Raw genomic sequence first — 17332 nt, forward strand, 5'->3', positions numbered from 1 at the left:
ATTATGCCAGCTAAGATGTATACATCACACTTCAGCAGTATCACAGGTGAATGCCTACAGTTTATGTAGCGTTGATAGTTTAATAGTGGCACTAAGGATTCAGTAGGTTTAACTCTTCAGACTTGTACTGTATACAATGCACTTTTTTCTTTTAAGAATATAAAAAATGAAAGACAGGAAAAAAGAAAATATAACAAAACGCAAGCATTTGGAACACTTAATAATACTTTTTTTTTTTTCAGTGGGAGATTTCATTTAAATCTTGCTTTGCTTATTAAATGAACAATATATGTGTGTGAATACTAGTGTGATAGTTTGGCTGTTTTTCCCTGTGACCACTAGGGGTCATGGGTTTCTGTTGTTCCCTCGTCTCAGTGAGCCATACATTTGGTGAAATAATGAAAAAGCAAAACTTCAAATTTTGATTGTTTGAATCGTAGTTTATTTATGTTTTCCCCCAGAAAACGTCTCTCAGTACTGTTTTGAGTATTTAAATGGATTTTATTGATGAATATCTATTTATTTGGTCTAATTACAAAGGCCCAAAGTCAGATTATTTTTTTACAAATTAAAGCCTCAGCTGCAAAACCAACCATCACATACATCAAAACCTCCTCCATACATTACATAACCAACTGTGATATCACTTAATAGATAGCATTACCATTTCTCAAAACCCTGAAGACCACGAGAATTGAGACAACCTGACCGAATAACTCATTGTTTGGAAATGTAAATTTATTTAAGAAAAACAGATTTAGGCCTCAGACTCAAACATCTTCTTCCTGCCATCCATACCAGCCTTATCCTCGATGTTCTTACGCCAGTCTCCCACTGCGTCCTTCTCCTGTAGCGCCAGAAAAAAAGTATAATGTTTCAAATCTACAAGCCTCATGTAATTTTTCTGCTGTTTCAGTTGTAAAAGTCTTTAAAAGAGATCATCTGAGTTATGTCCACATTTTATTGCATGCTCACCTCCTCCTTGACTTCTTTCTTGACCTGTTTGAGGTTGGCTCTTAGATCCAGAGACACCTTGTGTTTGGAGCCCAGCAGAGCCTGCAGCATGGCATCAGCAGACATGCGTACTTTCTTCAGAACAGGTTTCTTGAATTTACCTTTCAGGTCCTGAACCTTTATCTTCAGATCTTCAATCTTAGGAGATCAAGAATAAAGTTTAGGTTTTAGAAGTTACGCCAGTTAAATACATTATCTAGTAAAACAGAACAAAATTACCTCTTTGTTTGACTTGGCCACTTTGCTCTCCGTATCATATCTTTGTTCATCTACGGCATCAATCTGCTGGTGCAACTTCCTACACAGCTCCTTTACACAAAGATGCATGCACATTTTCACACATAGCCTATTCAATTTTTTGGTCCCCAAAATGCAGAAGGTTTTGTGTGAGGGTTAGGTTTAGTGATTGGGTTAGGGTAATGGGGAAAGAAAATACAGTTTGTACAGTAGAAAACCATTACGTCTATGGAACATCCCCATAAAACATGGAAACCAGCATGTGTGTGTGTGTGTGTGTACCTGTAGTTCCTGCATGCTTCCAGGCAATGAGATAGCAGGGCAGTTCTCCTCCATGTATCTCTGTTTTTCGTGCTCAGCCTCAGCAGACTCTTCCTCCAAAAGGCCATGAGCAATCTGAAGCAACAAGCTCTGGAGCACAAAGACAAAGAAGCAGCATAGACAGCATTCAACAAGAGAGTCACTGACAGTTCATATAGCTCAGATCACATGAAGAAAGACATGACCTCACCTTCAGATGTTGCCTGCGGCTGGACGACATCTTTTTCCTATCAGAAAGCAAATGTTTACAATTTCAGAGAGCGCAGAACAGTGCATCATTTAGTGGCTGGGGTGATTAGGGTTGGGAGAAACAGATGGAACATCCATGCTAAAATACTTTTGATAATTGTGTAATAGTGATAATAGCATTTATGCTAGTATGTATCATAATAAATACAAAATGATCATGATGCTAAATGTGTTTGCCGAGTTCAGTAATCAAGGACTTGATCTTTTTCACACTACACAAACATCATGATGTTGTAACTCAATACTTACTCAGACATCTTGCCGGGCTCTTTGTGGCGACCTCTGTGAAGGTGAAGACGCCTGTGGGTGGCAGGTGGGGGTGTTACTGCCTTCAATCTGATGGAAACAATTTGCATTCAGTCATCAGTCCTGCAGCAGATCTAAATTTGGCTGGGATAATGTGAATGAGAGATGGCTGGTGTACATGGGTTTGTGTGAGTGGCGAGACCCACAGAAGTGTTAGGTGTTTAAGGGTCTGAATTTGAGAAGCAGTTGTCTTGTGCTCTTTTTTTAGTGTTCCTTTGTAAGCAGAAGGTCTGCACCCAACACAGAAGACGAAACAGCTGACAGACAACTTGCTGCCTCTTGAAGAATCTCCTGGACTTCAACACTCAACAGCTGAAACCCTCCACAACCGTAAAAATACTTTCTGCTATATTAGTTCTATATTTTTCTTGCCAAAAAAGATTTTGGATTGGACGTGGACTGAGTTGGGACATTCTGTTTTCTAAAATCAGATGTGGTCTCCATACCTGCATATATCATAAGGTGTATAAAGGAAATACATACATTGTGAAAAAGGATTGCCTAGGATTTACGGTAAAACCTTTTAATTGGTTAACGGTAAGTTCCCATACTCTACATCTTGCAAAACTAAAACAGATCTATTGGGACATTTCATGTAATTTTATAGTAAAAACAAACAAACAAACAAAAAAACTATTAAAAAACTGTTAAATGGTCAGTTTTTGGATGTAAAAAGAACACGTCATATAATTTACAATAAATTGACATTTACAGAATTCCCTGCATGATACTTTACATTTGATGGCATTTTGTTAAAACTATGGTTTAACGTTACATCTTACATTGATAAATTACTGTTTATTGCATTATTTTAATGTCGTGTGTTACCATGATGGTATTTTGTATTTGTGTGTATGACACTGTACACCTTATGTTTTTGTTATGTTAAAAAATCAAAACAGATTGGATATAGTAATTTAACAGAAAATGGCTGTTGGATTTACTGGTTTCAATTTTTTTCGCCCATTTTTGTAATTTACAACCATTTTAAACTGTAAAATTTACAGGTCTGTAAAGTTGTTTACATTTTACTGTATTTGAATTGAATTATTCCAGCTTTAAAAAAAATAAAAATAAAATAGGTGCTGATAAAGTAAGTCAGGAAATATTTAACTGTAAGCATGTGCTTAATGAGATTCATAATACTTTTACAATGAATGAAATATAGCCTACTCAAATAGACCCCCAACAACACAAACTACAAATATGTTAAATTAGAGGTCTAATAAAAGCTTTCTGAGCATTTGACATTACACTTTAAAGTTAAAATTGATCTGAATTCATCCTTAAAGAAGACATCAAACCATATCCATCATCTCTTCAATATTAAAAACAGTATTATATTAGGCAACAGCCACTTAACCGGTTTTGTCTCTGGTACATTCCTCCAATATACAGTACATTATAAAGCATATTATTATCTTGCTTATTGCTCTAATTTCTTGGCTGAGTATATGGCTGATCTGCATGACTGAGATCTTCTGAAGATCTGTGGCATGTTCTAATATTAGAGATGGACAGAATAATAGAAACTCACCTTTCAGTGCGCAGCAGGACCTTCAGAGGGGATTAGAGGGAAAGAGTATCAGCTTATAACATTAGTTGGGTTTATATAGGTTTCCCACACAGCTTCTCCATTCTCTTTAAGGAAGCATATCTTTCTTTAAGCCAATGAGAGTGTCAAATCCCAACACCCCCTCTCTTTCCCTCCCCCACAATCAACACACACACATTTGTTTTTCTATCATTCTATCATGGCGACTTCCTATTAACCTGTATTATTCTTATATTGAGCTGATGATGCTTTCGATCCCCTTACATAACCTAACTATCACCAAAATATTTCTGCATTTTAATTAAAAAAGGATTTTAACTGGTCCCACAGTGTAGGTAATTAAATTTTTATCTGTCCTTGTGGGGACATTTAGTGCAATGTACAGTATGCAAACACACACCTGACCCACATCTTTCACTAAATCCTTGGAATGAGCAGAGAAACATGACACTCTTTAAATATAGGCATTTATTGCAAGTACTAGAACTGTAAGAAATTAAGATGAACCCTGACCATTACTTCTGTTGCTGTAATCTCTGTTTTCTCACCTGTTGTGCTCTCTAGCAACAGTGTTTAGCAATAAAACAGGTGGAAACTCCAACTGTATGACAGAAATATCAGTCAACACATTCTGCAGACACATTTTACTACATATAAACTTCACAACTGCTTTGTAATTATAATAATAATACACTTGTATTCTTTAAAATTATGTTGACCTGTCTGTTTAAAAAGATTATAGTCTATAAAACATACAAACAGAGAGACTTTGCAAAAATGTACATAATTCTGTTTAAAGCCGTGTTCACTAGAGCGCTGAGTCTTAAAAGTCCTCAGTCTGTTGAAATAGATATCAGATTTAGTCATTTAGCAAACGCTTTTATCCAAAGCGTCTTACAAATGAGGACATTAGAAGCAATCAAAACCAACAAAAGAGCAACAACATGAAAGTGCTATGTCTTGTTAGCCTAACGCAGTACACGTAGAAAGGGGTTTTATTTTTATTTTTTTAAAGAAAACTAGTAGATAGAATATAGAAAAAAAGAAACCTAGTGTTTTTTGTTGTTGTTGTTGTTGTTTTTGAAAAATAAGAAACAAGTAGATAGAATAGAAAAAAGAAAGCTAGTGTTAGTTTTTGAAGAAAAGCTAGCAGTTAGAGAATAAATATGCAATTGATAGAGGGTCAAATGTGTGTGTGTGTGTTTTTTTTTTTTTATAAAAAGAAGACAGATAGATAAAATAGAATTAGAATAGAGAGTGCTAGAGTTAGAGGGCCAAATAAAGATGGAAGGGTAACACTTTATAACAACTGCACACCATGAATCACTAGTCAAGCACCAGCAAATAGTCAATTCATCCCCCATAAAGCACTGTTCCAACATCAATAGGCATCAGCAAGCAGTCCACAAATACAGCTATAAATGCTTTGCTCTTGAGCATATCTATAATGTTTAATAATTGTATTTTCATACTTTATTAATGATCAATTTATCATTTTTCATCATTTTAATTATTTACAAACCAGTTATTTAGGAGTTGTCAGTGGTTCATAAGATCATTTAGAAAGTGTAATTAAATGATTAATAAACTATTTAAATGTACATTTATAAATCTTATTATTTAGACACATGATAATAGTTGTTCAGTGTGTTAATAAATGCTTTATTAACACATATTCCTGCTGTAATTCATGATTAAGTCAGGTATTTATAAAACATTTAGTAGTTATCTATTTTTGTGAGCTCATCTAAAGTGAGGACTATTTATACCTTATAAAGCATTTACAAAGCAGATTTAAAGGCTCATCTATCCTCCAAACAGAAAAGCCAAACAAAACACAGAGGGACACAGAACACAAAAATACCTCCCTCAGGATGCAAAAAATGAAACTTTAATTATAAAACTAATTTAATTATAGGTGGTCATTTTTGAAATGTCTTTGAGGAACCTCATTTGATTGGAAAACTGTAAGAATATAAAAGATGACAGAGATACATTTCAGGAAACTCATATATAAAGGTAATATACATACATACACACACACACACACACACATATATATATATATATATATATATATATATATATATATATATATATATATATATATATATATATATATGTTTAAGGGGCAGGGATTGCTCCTTAGATCATTTTGATTTTATAGTTCAACATGTTACTTCAGGGCTTGGATTTGTTTAAGCAACTGAGAGAGAACACTTATTGTATTTTATTGTATTAAAATAGCTATTTAATATTACCTCTGAACTTTGACTTGGCTTATGCTGCTTCAACACGCCACCTCCTGGTGCATTATAGTGACAACCCTGATAGCATGGTGACATTGAGACAAAGTTGAGTTTTGATCCAAATCATCATTTTGGTTGAGATTGACATTTTAATGTATGAAGTATGTTGGATCAGCATTGAGGTTTTGATGAAAGTGGACAGCACACATGGGTAAAGACAGTGACACTGAACTAACATTGATTTGCAGTTGATAACCACAAGATCATGCAGGCATGTATCTCTGCAGGACACTAGTAGGTGTGTCTCAATCAGTGGGGCGTGTAAAATCATGATGGGCATTTTCAACTGCTTTAGCCAGTTTGCTCTGGGGGCCTGGTTTAGGGGTGGGCCTTCATGATTTTAGAAAGTCTTTTTTTAAATCCCAAAGAGGGACAAAATCACTTTCACAGAGTTTTAAATGAAATCCGAGCAGCTGAGTCCTTAGCCATCTTCAAGAATGGGCTAAAAACACATCTCTTCCATCTTTATTTGACCCTCTAACTCCAGCACTCTCTATTCTAAAAAAATAAAACTAACACTAGCTTTTCTAATCTTTTCGTATTACATCTGTTTTCTCTTTATTTATTATACAATTATCAAAAGCAAAAAAGGCCTCTAACATTAGGTTGCTCTCTTCTTTTTCTATTCTATCTGTTTTCTTTTTATTTATTTTATAATATAAAAAAACCTTGCTACGTGTACTGCGTTAAGCTAACTGAGACTTGTTATAGCACTTGCCTATCATTGCTCTTTTGTTGGTTTTGATTGCTTCTATTGTCCTCATTTGTAAGTCACTTTGGACAAAAGCATCTGCTAAATGTAAATGTAAAATGGTTGAAAATTGTACTGTAGTTTGAAAATGCGCACTGATTGGTAAACACCCATTTTGGTTCTGCTTGTGCACTTCTCAGTAGTCTTATTACAAAGAAAACACATCCCAATCCCTCTCAGCCTGAGGTTCTTATTTCTATGGATGCAGAAAAGGCCTTCGATCGGGTTGAGTGGGTTGAGTTGGGAAGTTTCTCCCTTCCCAAATTGACTCATTATTTCAGACCTGGTCTAATAAAGGGATATGCTCCTTTCAAAATTAGTTTAACAAGTGTTTTCCAACATTTCAGCAGTCACAACAGATATTTGCTCTACCTATAGTTCACTTTATATATATATATATATATATATATATATTTACAAGCTCACAGCTTGTTTTATTCAAAATAATTTTTCATCATTTTTCGTCAACTTTGCAAATGGACTCATTGTTTTTACAGAATCCATTTACTAAACGAGGAGTTTCAATGTGATATTTCATTAGTGTTTCATTAATGTTTCACTCTTTGTGTATTAAACCTATTCAAAGAAAAAGGCAGCAGACTGGTGCAAGCCAGATTTTGAAAACTTGAACTGTTGGACCACTTGTTATAAAGACATCAGACTTCTGTAAGTAATGTTATTTTTAAAGGCTGTAATGCTTTTGTCCTTTTTGCCCAATTTTTTGTTTGTTTGTGACATTTGTTTCAACATCAATTCCGGGTGCAAAAGTAATATTTGGTGTATCAGAATTTCCAATATGGTTATGTTTTATTATTTTTCATATTCATTCATACAGTATATTCATTAGGACTAATTCTTTTATGGTTTTATTACTGTCACGTTGTCGTGGAATCCAGGGATACGAGGAGATGAGGAATAGCAGACTTTATTACTACAATAAACTAACATTACAACTCTACAGACATTTCCATGACAACTATTGCCATTCACAAACATACGATTACAGATTGACATGTAAGACCAAACGCAGGGGCAAGGAAACACAAGGCTTAAGAAGGCTAGGGAAACTAGATAATTAATAGAACACAGCTGGGAACTAATTAACTAATGATAACATAACGAGAACAGGAATTCCAAATAAGGACACGAGAGGAGGGGAAAACACAAGACGCAGAGACACAGTCTGACAATTACATTATATTCATATTATTATGTTACTCATATACTCAGTTACTCAAGTATTATGCATTTATATTCATAATTCTAGTTAGTTCCACTTGAAGAGTTCAGATGCAAAAGCCTCTAAGTGCCGTCTGAAATTTTCTTCTAAAATTAGCATTTTTATTAGTGTCCTATATTTATGTTCAGTTATTTCACTTTAATTGCATAGAAAAGAACCTATACATTGCCATTAAAGTGAAATGACTGAACCTGAACATAGGAGCGTGAGAAAAATGCTCATTTAAGATGAAAATTTCAGATGGCAGTTAGAGGCTTTTGCATCTGAACTCTTCACTTGTACTCATATTCCATTGACGTAGTATATTTCCTTAATTTGACATATAAATGGTACATTTTGTTATGCTTAAGTGATGTTTGGACAGGATGATGGAAACTTATTCTCTGCAGAATATTTATATGCAAGGATGTACTAAGTTCTCTATTCCAAGAGCTATTGGTAGTTGTTGCATTCGATTGACATTTTGCCATGATGCTGTAAGAGGATCTAAGTCTATATACTGTATATTGCTCCCCAAATTGGCTTCTTTACTTTCCTCTTATTGCATGTTTTGAAGATCTTCATCTCTTTAGCTCTTGAAGATTATTATACTTAGATTTTAGTTGATTCTCTTAGAATTTTAGCAGAATATATTCAGTTTGGATTTGTATTCATATTCAATCTTTTTTTATTTTAATATCTCACATTTTAATCATCTATAATTGTTACCACTTATGATTTATGATAATTGTTTTAATAAAATAGAATTTCACGGAAAGACTTCGTCTGCCTGGATCTCTCTTGCATTAATATTGAACCAACACGACTTTGTAACATTAATTCAATGCAGTTAGCATTGGCGCATCAATACTGACTTAACATTATTTCATTGGTTAGTTGCTATCTGGGAGTGTATACCACAATACTGTATAAAGTAAGGCTGTCATTGTCCCTTGGCCCTTATTAGCTATGTTTGGGAACACATGCTGTTGGCATTGATCTGCACAAGAGAATTCAGAGCCGTTTGGGCATTTTTCCGCGTCATGGCAAAGGAAACAAAACCATACCCACGAGAGAGGCTGATTTTTCTGTTTCTGCACACTTGCACAGAACAGGTGGGTCTAATTTGAGCAAATATTGTATTCAACATTTGTTCAGTCACATTTGGATGCAAATTATAACTAATGTCCCAGATCTGGTCTCTCTGTGAACCATTATGCTTTCTTGAAAAGCAGTTGTAGCATGTTGTCATTTTGATTGTCTTTTGAAGAAGATTGTTTTCAAAAGCTCTTCGAGCAGAACTCACAAATGCAGTGTACAAGTCACAGTTTCTGTAGAGATGCCTCTGTCAAACAGGTCATATAAACTTAGAGAAAAGATGCAACATGTTGACCTTTTGTAATTACATACATTTGAGTATCACCTTTATATATTTTTACTCTTCTGGGTTTTTACAAATAATTTTATTGTAGTAATGAAGTTATCATTTTACAATCATGAATATCTATTTTTCTTACTCTCTCTTTTATGGAACGTTGTTTAATTTCCATTAAAATTGGTGCTTTTCCTCTCACAGCCACATGAGCGCGACAGACATCGTTTGGCATCTGGACAATATGACATTTGACCAAGTATATATCGCTGCAGCCCGGAGATCTCCAAGTGGGAGGGACTTATGCCGCAAGTAGGTTGGGACCAGAGCCATAGAGAGAGAGAGTTACCTCGGCCTGAAAATAACTCCAACCGGTAACTTTACTTTGGCTGTGAATGAATTCAAAGAGAAAGCTCAAAGCGCTTTCTATGCCATAAAAATATCTATTATAATTGACATCCCAATCCAAATCTGGCTCAAACTTTTCAAATCTATAATTGAACCAATTGTTTTATATGGCAGTGAAGTGTGGGTCCTTCTATAAAATTTGACTTCTTAAATTGGGAAAAACACCCGATCGAAACCCTACATTTAAATTTCTGTAAAAGAATAGTCCAAAGTCCAAAGAAAAACTCCAAACAACGGATGCAGGGCAGAATTAGGCCAATACCCTCTCCTTCTAAATATCCAAAAAAGAGCCCTGAAATTCTGGAAACACCTAAAAACAAGCGACCCCAACACACACCATTACAAAGCCCTAAAACACTGAGAGCTGAGCGCAAGTAAGAGTCCCCTGTGCCAGCTGGTGCTGAGACTGACTGACCTCATACACACAGAGATCAGCCAGCCTCAGTCAGGATACACACACACACTCACACACATTCGGCCCACACACATTATAAACACAGAAATAGACAAGTACATCACCCATTGGACAAACACCATTAAAAACTAGCACAAACTGGAATGTTATTAGGCCCTAAATCGAGAATACACTGTTGCGATCTACCTGAGCGCCATGAGTGATGTGAGACTCAGGAAAACACTGACGATGTACAGACTCAGTGAACACAGTCTGGCCGTAGAGAAGGGCGCAGACAGACCTGGCTCTCTCGTGAGGACAGACTCTGCTCGCACTGCATCCTGGGAGTGACGGAGACAGAGCTGCACTTCCTCACAGAATGCACAAAATATAAAGATATCAGAGACCACCCCAAAATTAATAAAATATTCTCCCAATTTAACACCTGTAATCCAACCCAAAAACTCAGTTTCATTCTTGGCGAAGAAGCCAAATGTTCTAACATAGCTGCAAGCTTTGTAGCATCTTGTCATCTCCTGAGGGACAGCTAGAGAGAAACAAACAGCCAATAAACACACACTCACTCACAGCCCAAACACACACCCATTAGACCTACACACATGTATATAATGCATACAATGGTCAAATTTCTAAGTTCAGTTGTTACATGATTTCTGTAGTACAATCCTTTATTTATTATTGTAATTCTTTATTTATTTTATTAATATTATTTTATTAATACTATTATTTTATTTATTTTTGTTGCTATATCTAGCCATTATATAATATTGTCTTTTTTATTTAGTTTCATTATTACTATTGTTTTCTCTAGGCTTTACTAAATGTTCAGATATTCTAAATCATTTTCTGTGTTGTTTTAATGTTTTGGCAATACAAAATGTATGTGTTTGTCATGCCAATAAAGCTTTCTGAATTGAATTGAATTGAGTTGCGACAACTCCGTTGACTCCAATGGACCGTTTTTTTTTTTTTTTCCATCAATGGTTCCCGGAAGTTAGCGCTCATACTATCAACGCCTATAGAAATGAAGCAGAAGAGACCGCTGTGATTAACTTTTAAAAGTTAAGTTAAGTTAAGTTAAGTTAAGTTAAGTTAAGGTAAGACATTTATAGAACAAAATTGTATATTATCAGCACAGATAATCAAATTACCTTGTGCATTAAAACAGATTATTATTAGATTATTCCTCACTTAATTAGTAGATTTATGGGATGTTATTGATTCTCTTCAGGCAGTTTCCTTCGTTGTTGTGTAATTAAGGCTTTTAAACGTGATTTCTGCTGCTGGGAAGTTATTTAATAGATTTAGATTTATTGCAAAGGATGCTGATGGAATAAAAAAAATAAATAGACAAGTAGTTTTCATTTCAGAATCATGCTAGGCTAAATTTAAAAGAAAAAAGGTATTATATACCACTGCTATATTATAGACGTAATCACAATAAACCTGTACTGTATTACTGTATTTTATACTTAAATGTCTTAGCTAGTGTAGAAGCACTGTGTTGAAGGAGCAGATGCAGGACTGAAATGTGATGGAGCATCACTTAGGGTGTATTCACACCAGGAAAGTCCGATAGTTCACTTGCTTTGGTCCGGACCAAATAGAATGTTTTTTTTTGTTTGTTTGGTGCGGTTCGCTTTCACACTGCCCTTTTTGTAAGTGAACCAGAAATTGTAAACACAACCACACGTGTGCTAAGGTCATCCGTTCATTGGACAGAAATTCTCAAGCAGGGAAAAACAGGAAGTGCAAAAACAGGCTAATCATGGAGATCTTTCGTAGTGCAATTTTTATTATTTTACTGATTTGCTGTCATGAGATAAAAACGCAATATGAAGAAACTTATGAGCATCATATATGAGACATGTCATACAATGTTGTAATTACGACTTGCCAAAAATAAAATCTATAGACATGAAATACTCAAAGCATATCAAAATGTTAGTTTAAACATTTACATAGATAAATGTGCGCTAGGCGTACATCATATCGTTTGTGCGGAGAGTGGAAGCTGAAGCGCGCTTCAGAACATCATACAAATACGCCGTAATTGTTGCTCATAAAGGTAATAATAATACATCGTTCGGAACTGTAAAGGGTATATTTTTATTTGTGTGCACTCACAATATCAAGAAAACGTGCCTTTCTAAAATAAAGAAAACTAATAGGATGCGCTTCCCGTCAAAAATGAACCGTAACTGAATGTTTTCCTTACAGACATGATAAGGAAATATATATATATATATATATATATATATATATATATAGAAAGCTTTGAATTTCTACAAAGCGAAATAAATCATATCCAAAACAAAAACTCTTTCATTATAATCCGTAAAGATGCATTTAAAGGCGCGTCCAATGAGGAGATGCGAATCAGGATTTTTAACTTCATCTTTGTGACACTGACTCAGAAAACACTAGTTTATTAATAAATAATTCAAATATCTCCTTACTATTTTCCCAAGACACATTCATTGTAACTTTTGCCGGGGCTTTGCGGCAAGCTTTAGCCTATTTAGTGCGCTCATGTCACGTTGCTGTGGGCGCTATGGTCACGAAAACTCATAATTTGCATGCGTTTTTAAGCATTGCGGTTTGAAAACGAGTGATTTAAGCGATTGAAATGCAAACAACAGCACTATATGCGCGAGCTGTGTGTTTTCTGAGCGTGCTTTCTGCAGTTGGATCGGATCAAGGCCGGTTCATATTCACACCTTAAACGAACCGTACCAGAGTTCGTTTGGAAGCGGACCGAGACCACCTCTTCAGCTGGGTCTCGGTACGCTTGTTTGGTCCGCTTTTGGTGCGCACCCGCCCAAACGAACCGTACCAAGAGGGAAAACGAACTCTAGTACGATTCAACCGAACTAAATGAGGCAGCTGTGAAAGCACCCTTAACCATTTCTCCTGTGTTTTTCTCCTTCTCTATCTGGCTCAGAACAAGAACCACCTGAAGACTCCCTGTAATGAGATATCACCCTCACAATGAGTCTCTTCACTGGGTTTGGCAAGTCTTTCCCTGTTCTTTGTGAAAAAGTGCCAGTTCCCAAGTATGTGTCACGAATCTGGTCTGCACTCCCGGTCACTCACCACTAGAGGTCACCCGCTCACCACATGGACTTTCACACCACACATCACATGGACTCCAATTCCCATCATCCCACTCTGATCACAGCTGTCACCAATATCTCATTGCACCAATCACATGCACACCTGATCACACAGCATCACCAATCACACACACTATTTCACCCTGGACATTCTCTCCCCAGTTGCCGAGTATTGTATGCATTATCGCTGCCCTACAGAGCCCCGTTAGTTTTCCTTGCCTTGGTTGTTTTATCGTGTTTTCCCCTGCCTGGACTATCGCTCACGTTTTTGATTAGCTCTCTTGTCTAGCCCTCTTGATACTGTTCACTGTCGCCTGACCCACGCCTGTTTCAGTTTACTCTTTGCATTGCCTTTATATACCTGTTTGCCATTGTTTGACCACGTCTCTGTTGCCAATAAAGTCTGCAAATGGATCCGCACGCCTCTCGTCTCGTCAGCCCCGTAACAGTATGATTACATCACATTTTGTTGGTGTAATCTATAGATTGCTCCTGCTGACTATATCCAGCTTCTTATGAAGACTTCAGATGACCAGCAGCTGTGAAGAGATGACGCCAGCCCTTGAGAGGACTTCAGATGAAGCTGACTCTGACTCTGACTAAACCTACAAAACTGATCAATTTTCCTTGCATCGTAATCATGATCAAATCATGTAACCATTGCTTTAATTTGTTCATTGTTTCTGAATACATGACATTACTTAACTGCATGATTTGTATAGCCTAATTTTAGAACATTTCTGCCTTACGAACATTACTTTGACAGTTACACCTGTTACTCTTATTTGTAATGTAGAAACATTCATTTTCTGTAAAGCTGCTTTGAAACAATGTGTATTTGCTATACAAATAAATGTGAATTGAACAAAACTTGATGCATAATTTTTTTCTCCTCTCCAGATCAGTAGGGAAACCATTCATTCACACTCCTTTCAGTGAGTGACTGGAGCGCTCCCATGCAGCACAGCAAACTATAGTGGAGACTGTTCAAGGACAGCATGCTTTATAGCATGTAAATAAGTGCATAACAAAAGTCAACATACATAAAATATATAATTAAATGTGTAAAAATGTTTTAAGCTATTTTAAATTTGAATATACTACAAATATATTTTTATATATTAATAATTGAGGGGTGCACAAGAATCAAAAACATTAAACGAGATTAATTTCCACTTAATCTTAAAATATCTTCGCTTATTTGGAATGAATTTTCAAAGACAAGAAACTTAACATTTACCATGAGATTAGTAAAACGACAATGAACATTAAGATGTGATTGCACTTGACTAACATACAAGTTGTTGTCTGTATATTTATACAGAGATACTGAAGTTACTTGGTAAAACCAATAGCTGACCACATTAATCCTCAAATATTAGCGGATTTTATCTTTTAAAAACAGTGATACAACTACATGTATATACTATGCATACATTTATATGTTATTTATATAAATAATGTAAATAAATTGCTTTATAGTCTATTAATTACCAAAAATCCTGGAATGATTATAGAGGTCTATGTGAATCACGTGACGATCGAGCGTTCGAACTTCCATTGTCGCAACTCTCCCTGCGTCCCAATGTTCATACTATTTGTTGTTAACCTTAATAATTTGAGAACAAAGTATAACAATAATACTAATTTGCATGGTTTGATGTGATATGAGCTAACTGATCTTTAGATTAAATCACCATTGGTAGCCGATTTATTGTAATGCTTTTTTCCTCAGCTGGTCAGAGCAAACATGGCAGACTTGTTACTTGTTCAGATGGCAATATACGGTGAAAATGCTTATTTGGGTCATATTCCAAGACATGGGCTAGAATCTGTGGTTGCGAAGTACACATCCACACCGGTGCAATGATTGACAGCTACACATTCACCTTAAAAACATTAGATTCATCTGCACTGGAGCGTGCCAGAGCACAACCCCACGCAAGCAAGATAATTCCACAAGCAGCTTGCAATTCCAGGTTTTCAAACAATAGATGGCGACAAAGAGGCAAAACTTACAGACTGCAGCTTTAAGTAAAATTTATATTTTGGTTATGAAAACTTAGGAAATTATTACTATTACATGTTCTAATACTAAACAAATAGTGTAAAACATCAGCAACACCTTTGCCATTCCATCACTGCAGAGGTAAAGATGTCTGTTGTACTTTATGGACTATTGTTTTTCTATCACTTTTGTGTAATAAGACTTTTCTCACTCTTACATTGTGGAAGAAGAAAAGGCTGACTGCTACAGCCGCAAAAATGCTATTTTGCTGAGGGACCTGAGCTACCTTTTTGAGCGCCACATCAAATAGAAAATGTCTAGGCCTATAAAATTACTTCAGATGACCTGTGTCAGGTAACAGACTTTGGGAGTTGAGCTTGAACAGATGGTCCTTCAGCATCTCTCAAGTGTAACTGAATGCAGAAACACGTAGTCTACAAATGCAGAGTGGTTGAAAACAGTAATGACAACTAAATTTTGGTAAAGATAACAAATCTCAAAATGTATTGGTCCCTGTGTACTCATAAGCAGTTTTCTTATATTTTTTTGATAAAGGACATTTGATAAATGAGGGTTTAATATTATTGTTATCATAGCCCAGAGGTGTTACTAGGCCTTTTTAGGAGGGCTTCAGTCTCCTGAGCTGCATTACAGGTGCTGTATGTAAGATTAACACCGATAGGTATTGCAGTCCAAATTCAAAATATTGGAGACGTTTTTTTTCACCGGCCCATCCTCCTCAGACTTGACGCACACGCAGGTTGCCAGATTAACGACACCAACAGGAACAAGCGCACATGACGATGAATACAATTAAATACGCTGTGTTTTCCGCCAACTGGCAACCCGGGGTGCCGAAATACTAAACTGGCAGTGGCGGGTTTCACAAACCATAACAAACACAGACATTCCGGGCCGGAATGCACATTTTCAAAGGAGAATAACTGACTGTAGAATTGTTTTTCAGATAAACAAGTATATTAACTTAGCATGTTTCTTAAATATCTGCAAACATATTATGGTATTTTTATGCTTTAGTAGAGTCAAAATCCTACATAGAGCACCTTTAAATAAACTAAGTAAATTCAGTAACGTTACTACTGCAGTGCAGAAATTTATTTTATGTTAACCATAGCGGCGTCCCTGGTTAGGGGGCCTAAACTAGCCAAGTTACCAGTACAAAAATGTGTGTGTGTGTGTGTGTGTGTGGTTCAGGTATACCCTAGGTCAGGGATAGGCAACATCTGTCCTGGAGTGCCGATGTCCTGCAGAGTTTAGTTTGAACCCTGAAAAAAAACCCTCACCTGCCTGTAGCCCTAGTGATCCTGAAGACTTGATTAACTTGTTCAGGTGTGTTTGATTAGGGTTGGAGCTAAACTCTGCAGGATATCGGCACTCCAGGACCGACGTTGCCTATTCCTGCCCTAGATTATGGGGACAAAATGTCCCCAACAAAAATGGCATTATCAAAAATCCTTGTCCTTGTTGAGACATTTTTTTTTTGGTCCCCATGAGGAAATAAGCTTATAAATCATACAGATTTATCTTTTTTGTAAATCTAAAATAGCAGAAAGTTGATGGGTAGAGTTAGGGTAAGAGGTTAGAAAATACAGTTGTACAGTATAAAAATCATTACATCTATGGAACATCCCCATAACACACGGAAATGCAGTGTATGTGTTTGTTTGTGTGTGTGTATGTGTTTGTATCTTGCTTGTACAGTGAAGAAGAAATTGCGTAGCCCCGTGTAGTTTCACAAGTGAAGTTACCCATCTATCAGTTCAATACATTGGAACACGGCAGTAGTGTTAGTATATGACCCTATACTCTGATAAAGACAAAATATTAAATATATATTTTAATCATACCCTCATTGGGGGCTGAGTTGTGCTGCAACTGAAATACTAGAATTTGCCTATGTAAATTAATAATATAAAACCTGTTTATTTCGCTATAATACAGCAGTGCAGACTTAGAAGCTGAACTGTCTTCTTTTAACCGATACTGCATATGTACACATAGTTATTTAATGACATGTCATCTATATTTATA

General features: G+C 35.9%; 1 protein-coding gene across 2 annotated transcripts; it reads right to left on the reverse strand.

The window, feature by feature from the left end:
• Positions 1–464: 464 nt before the first annotated feature.
• tnni2b.1 (troponin I type 2b (skeletal, fast), tandem duplicate 1) lies at positions 465–16523 on the reverse strand. Of its 2 annotated transcripts, none has more exons than XM_058782039.1 (7): positions 16502–16523; positions 2071–2157; positions 1763–1799; positions 1534–1662; positions 1234–1323; positions 976–1152; positions 465–847 (listed from the first exon to the last, which is right to left on the reverse strand). In XM_058782039.1, exons 2-7 carry the CDS (start codon positions 2076–2078, stop codon positions 758–760), a joined length of 531 nt encoding a protein of 176 aa, XP_058638022.1. In that variant the 5' UTR covers positions 2079–2157; positions 16502–16523; the 3' UTR covers positions 465–757. The 2 variants fall into 2 exon arrangements, with proteins under 2 accessions (XP_058638022.1, XP_058638021.1); XM_058782038.1 differs by lacking the exon at positions 16502–16523 and adding an exon at positions 3665–3690.
• Between the last annotated feature and the right edge of the window lie 809 nt (positions 16524–17332).

Source organism: Onychostoma macrolepis, chromosome 07 (genome assembly GCF_012432095.1).
Source record: "Onychostoma macrolepis isolate SWU-2019 chromosome 07, ASM1243209v1, whole genome shotgun sequence".
Taxonomy (NCBI): domain Eukaryota; kingdom Metazoa; phylum Chordata; class Actinopteri; order Cypriniformes; family Cyprinidae; genus Onychostoma; species Onychostoma macrolepis.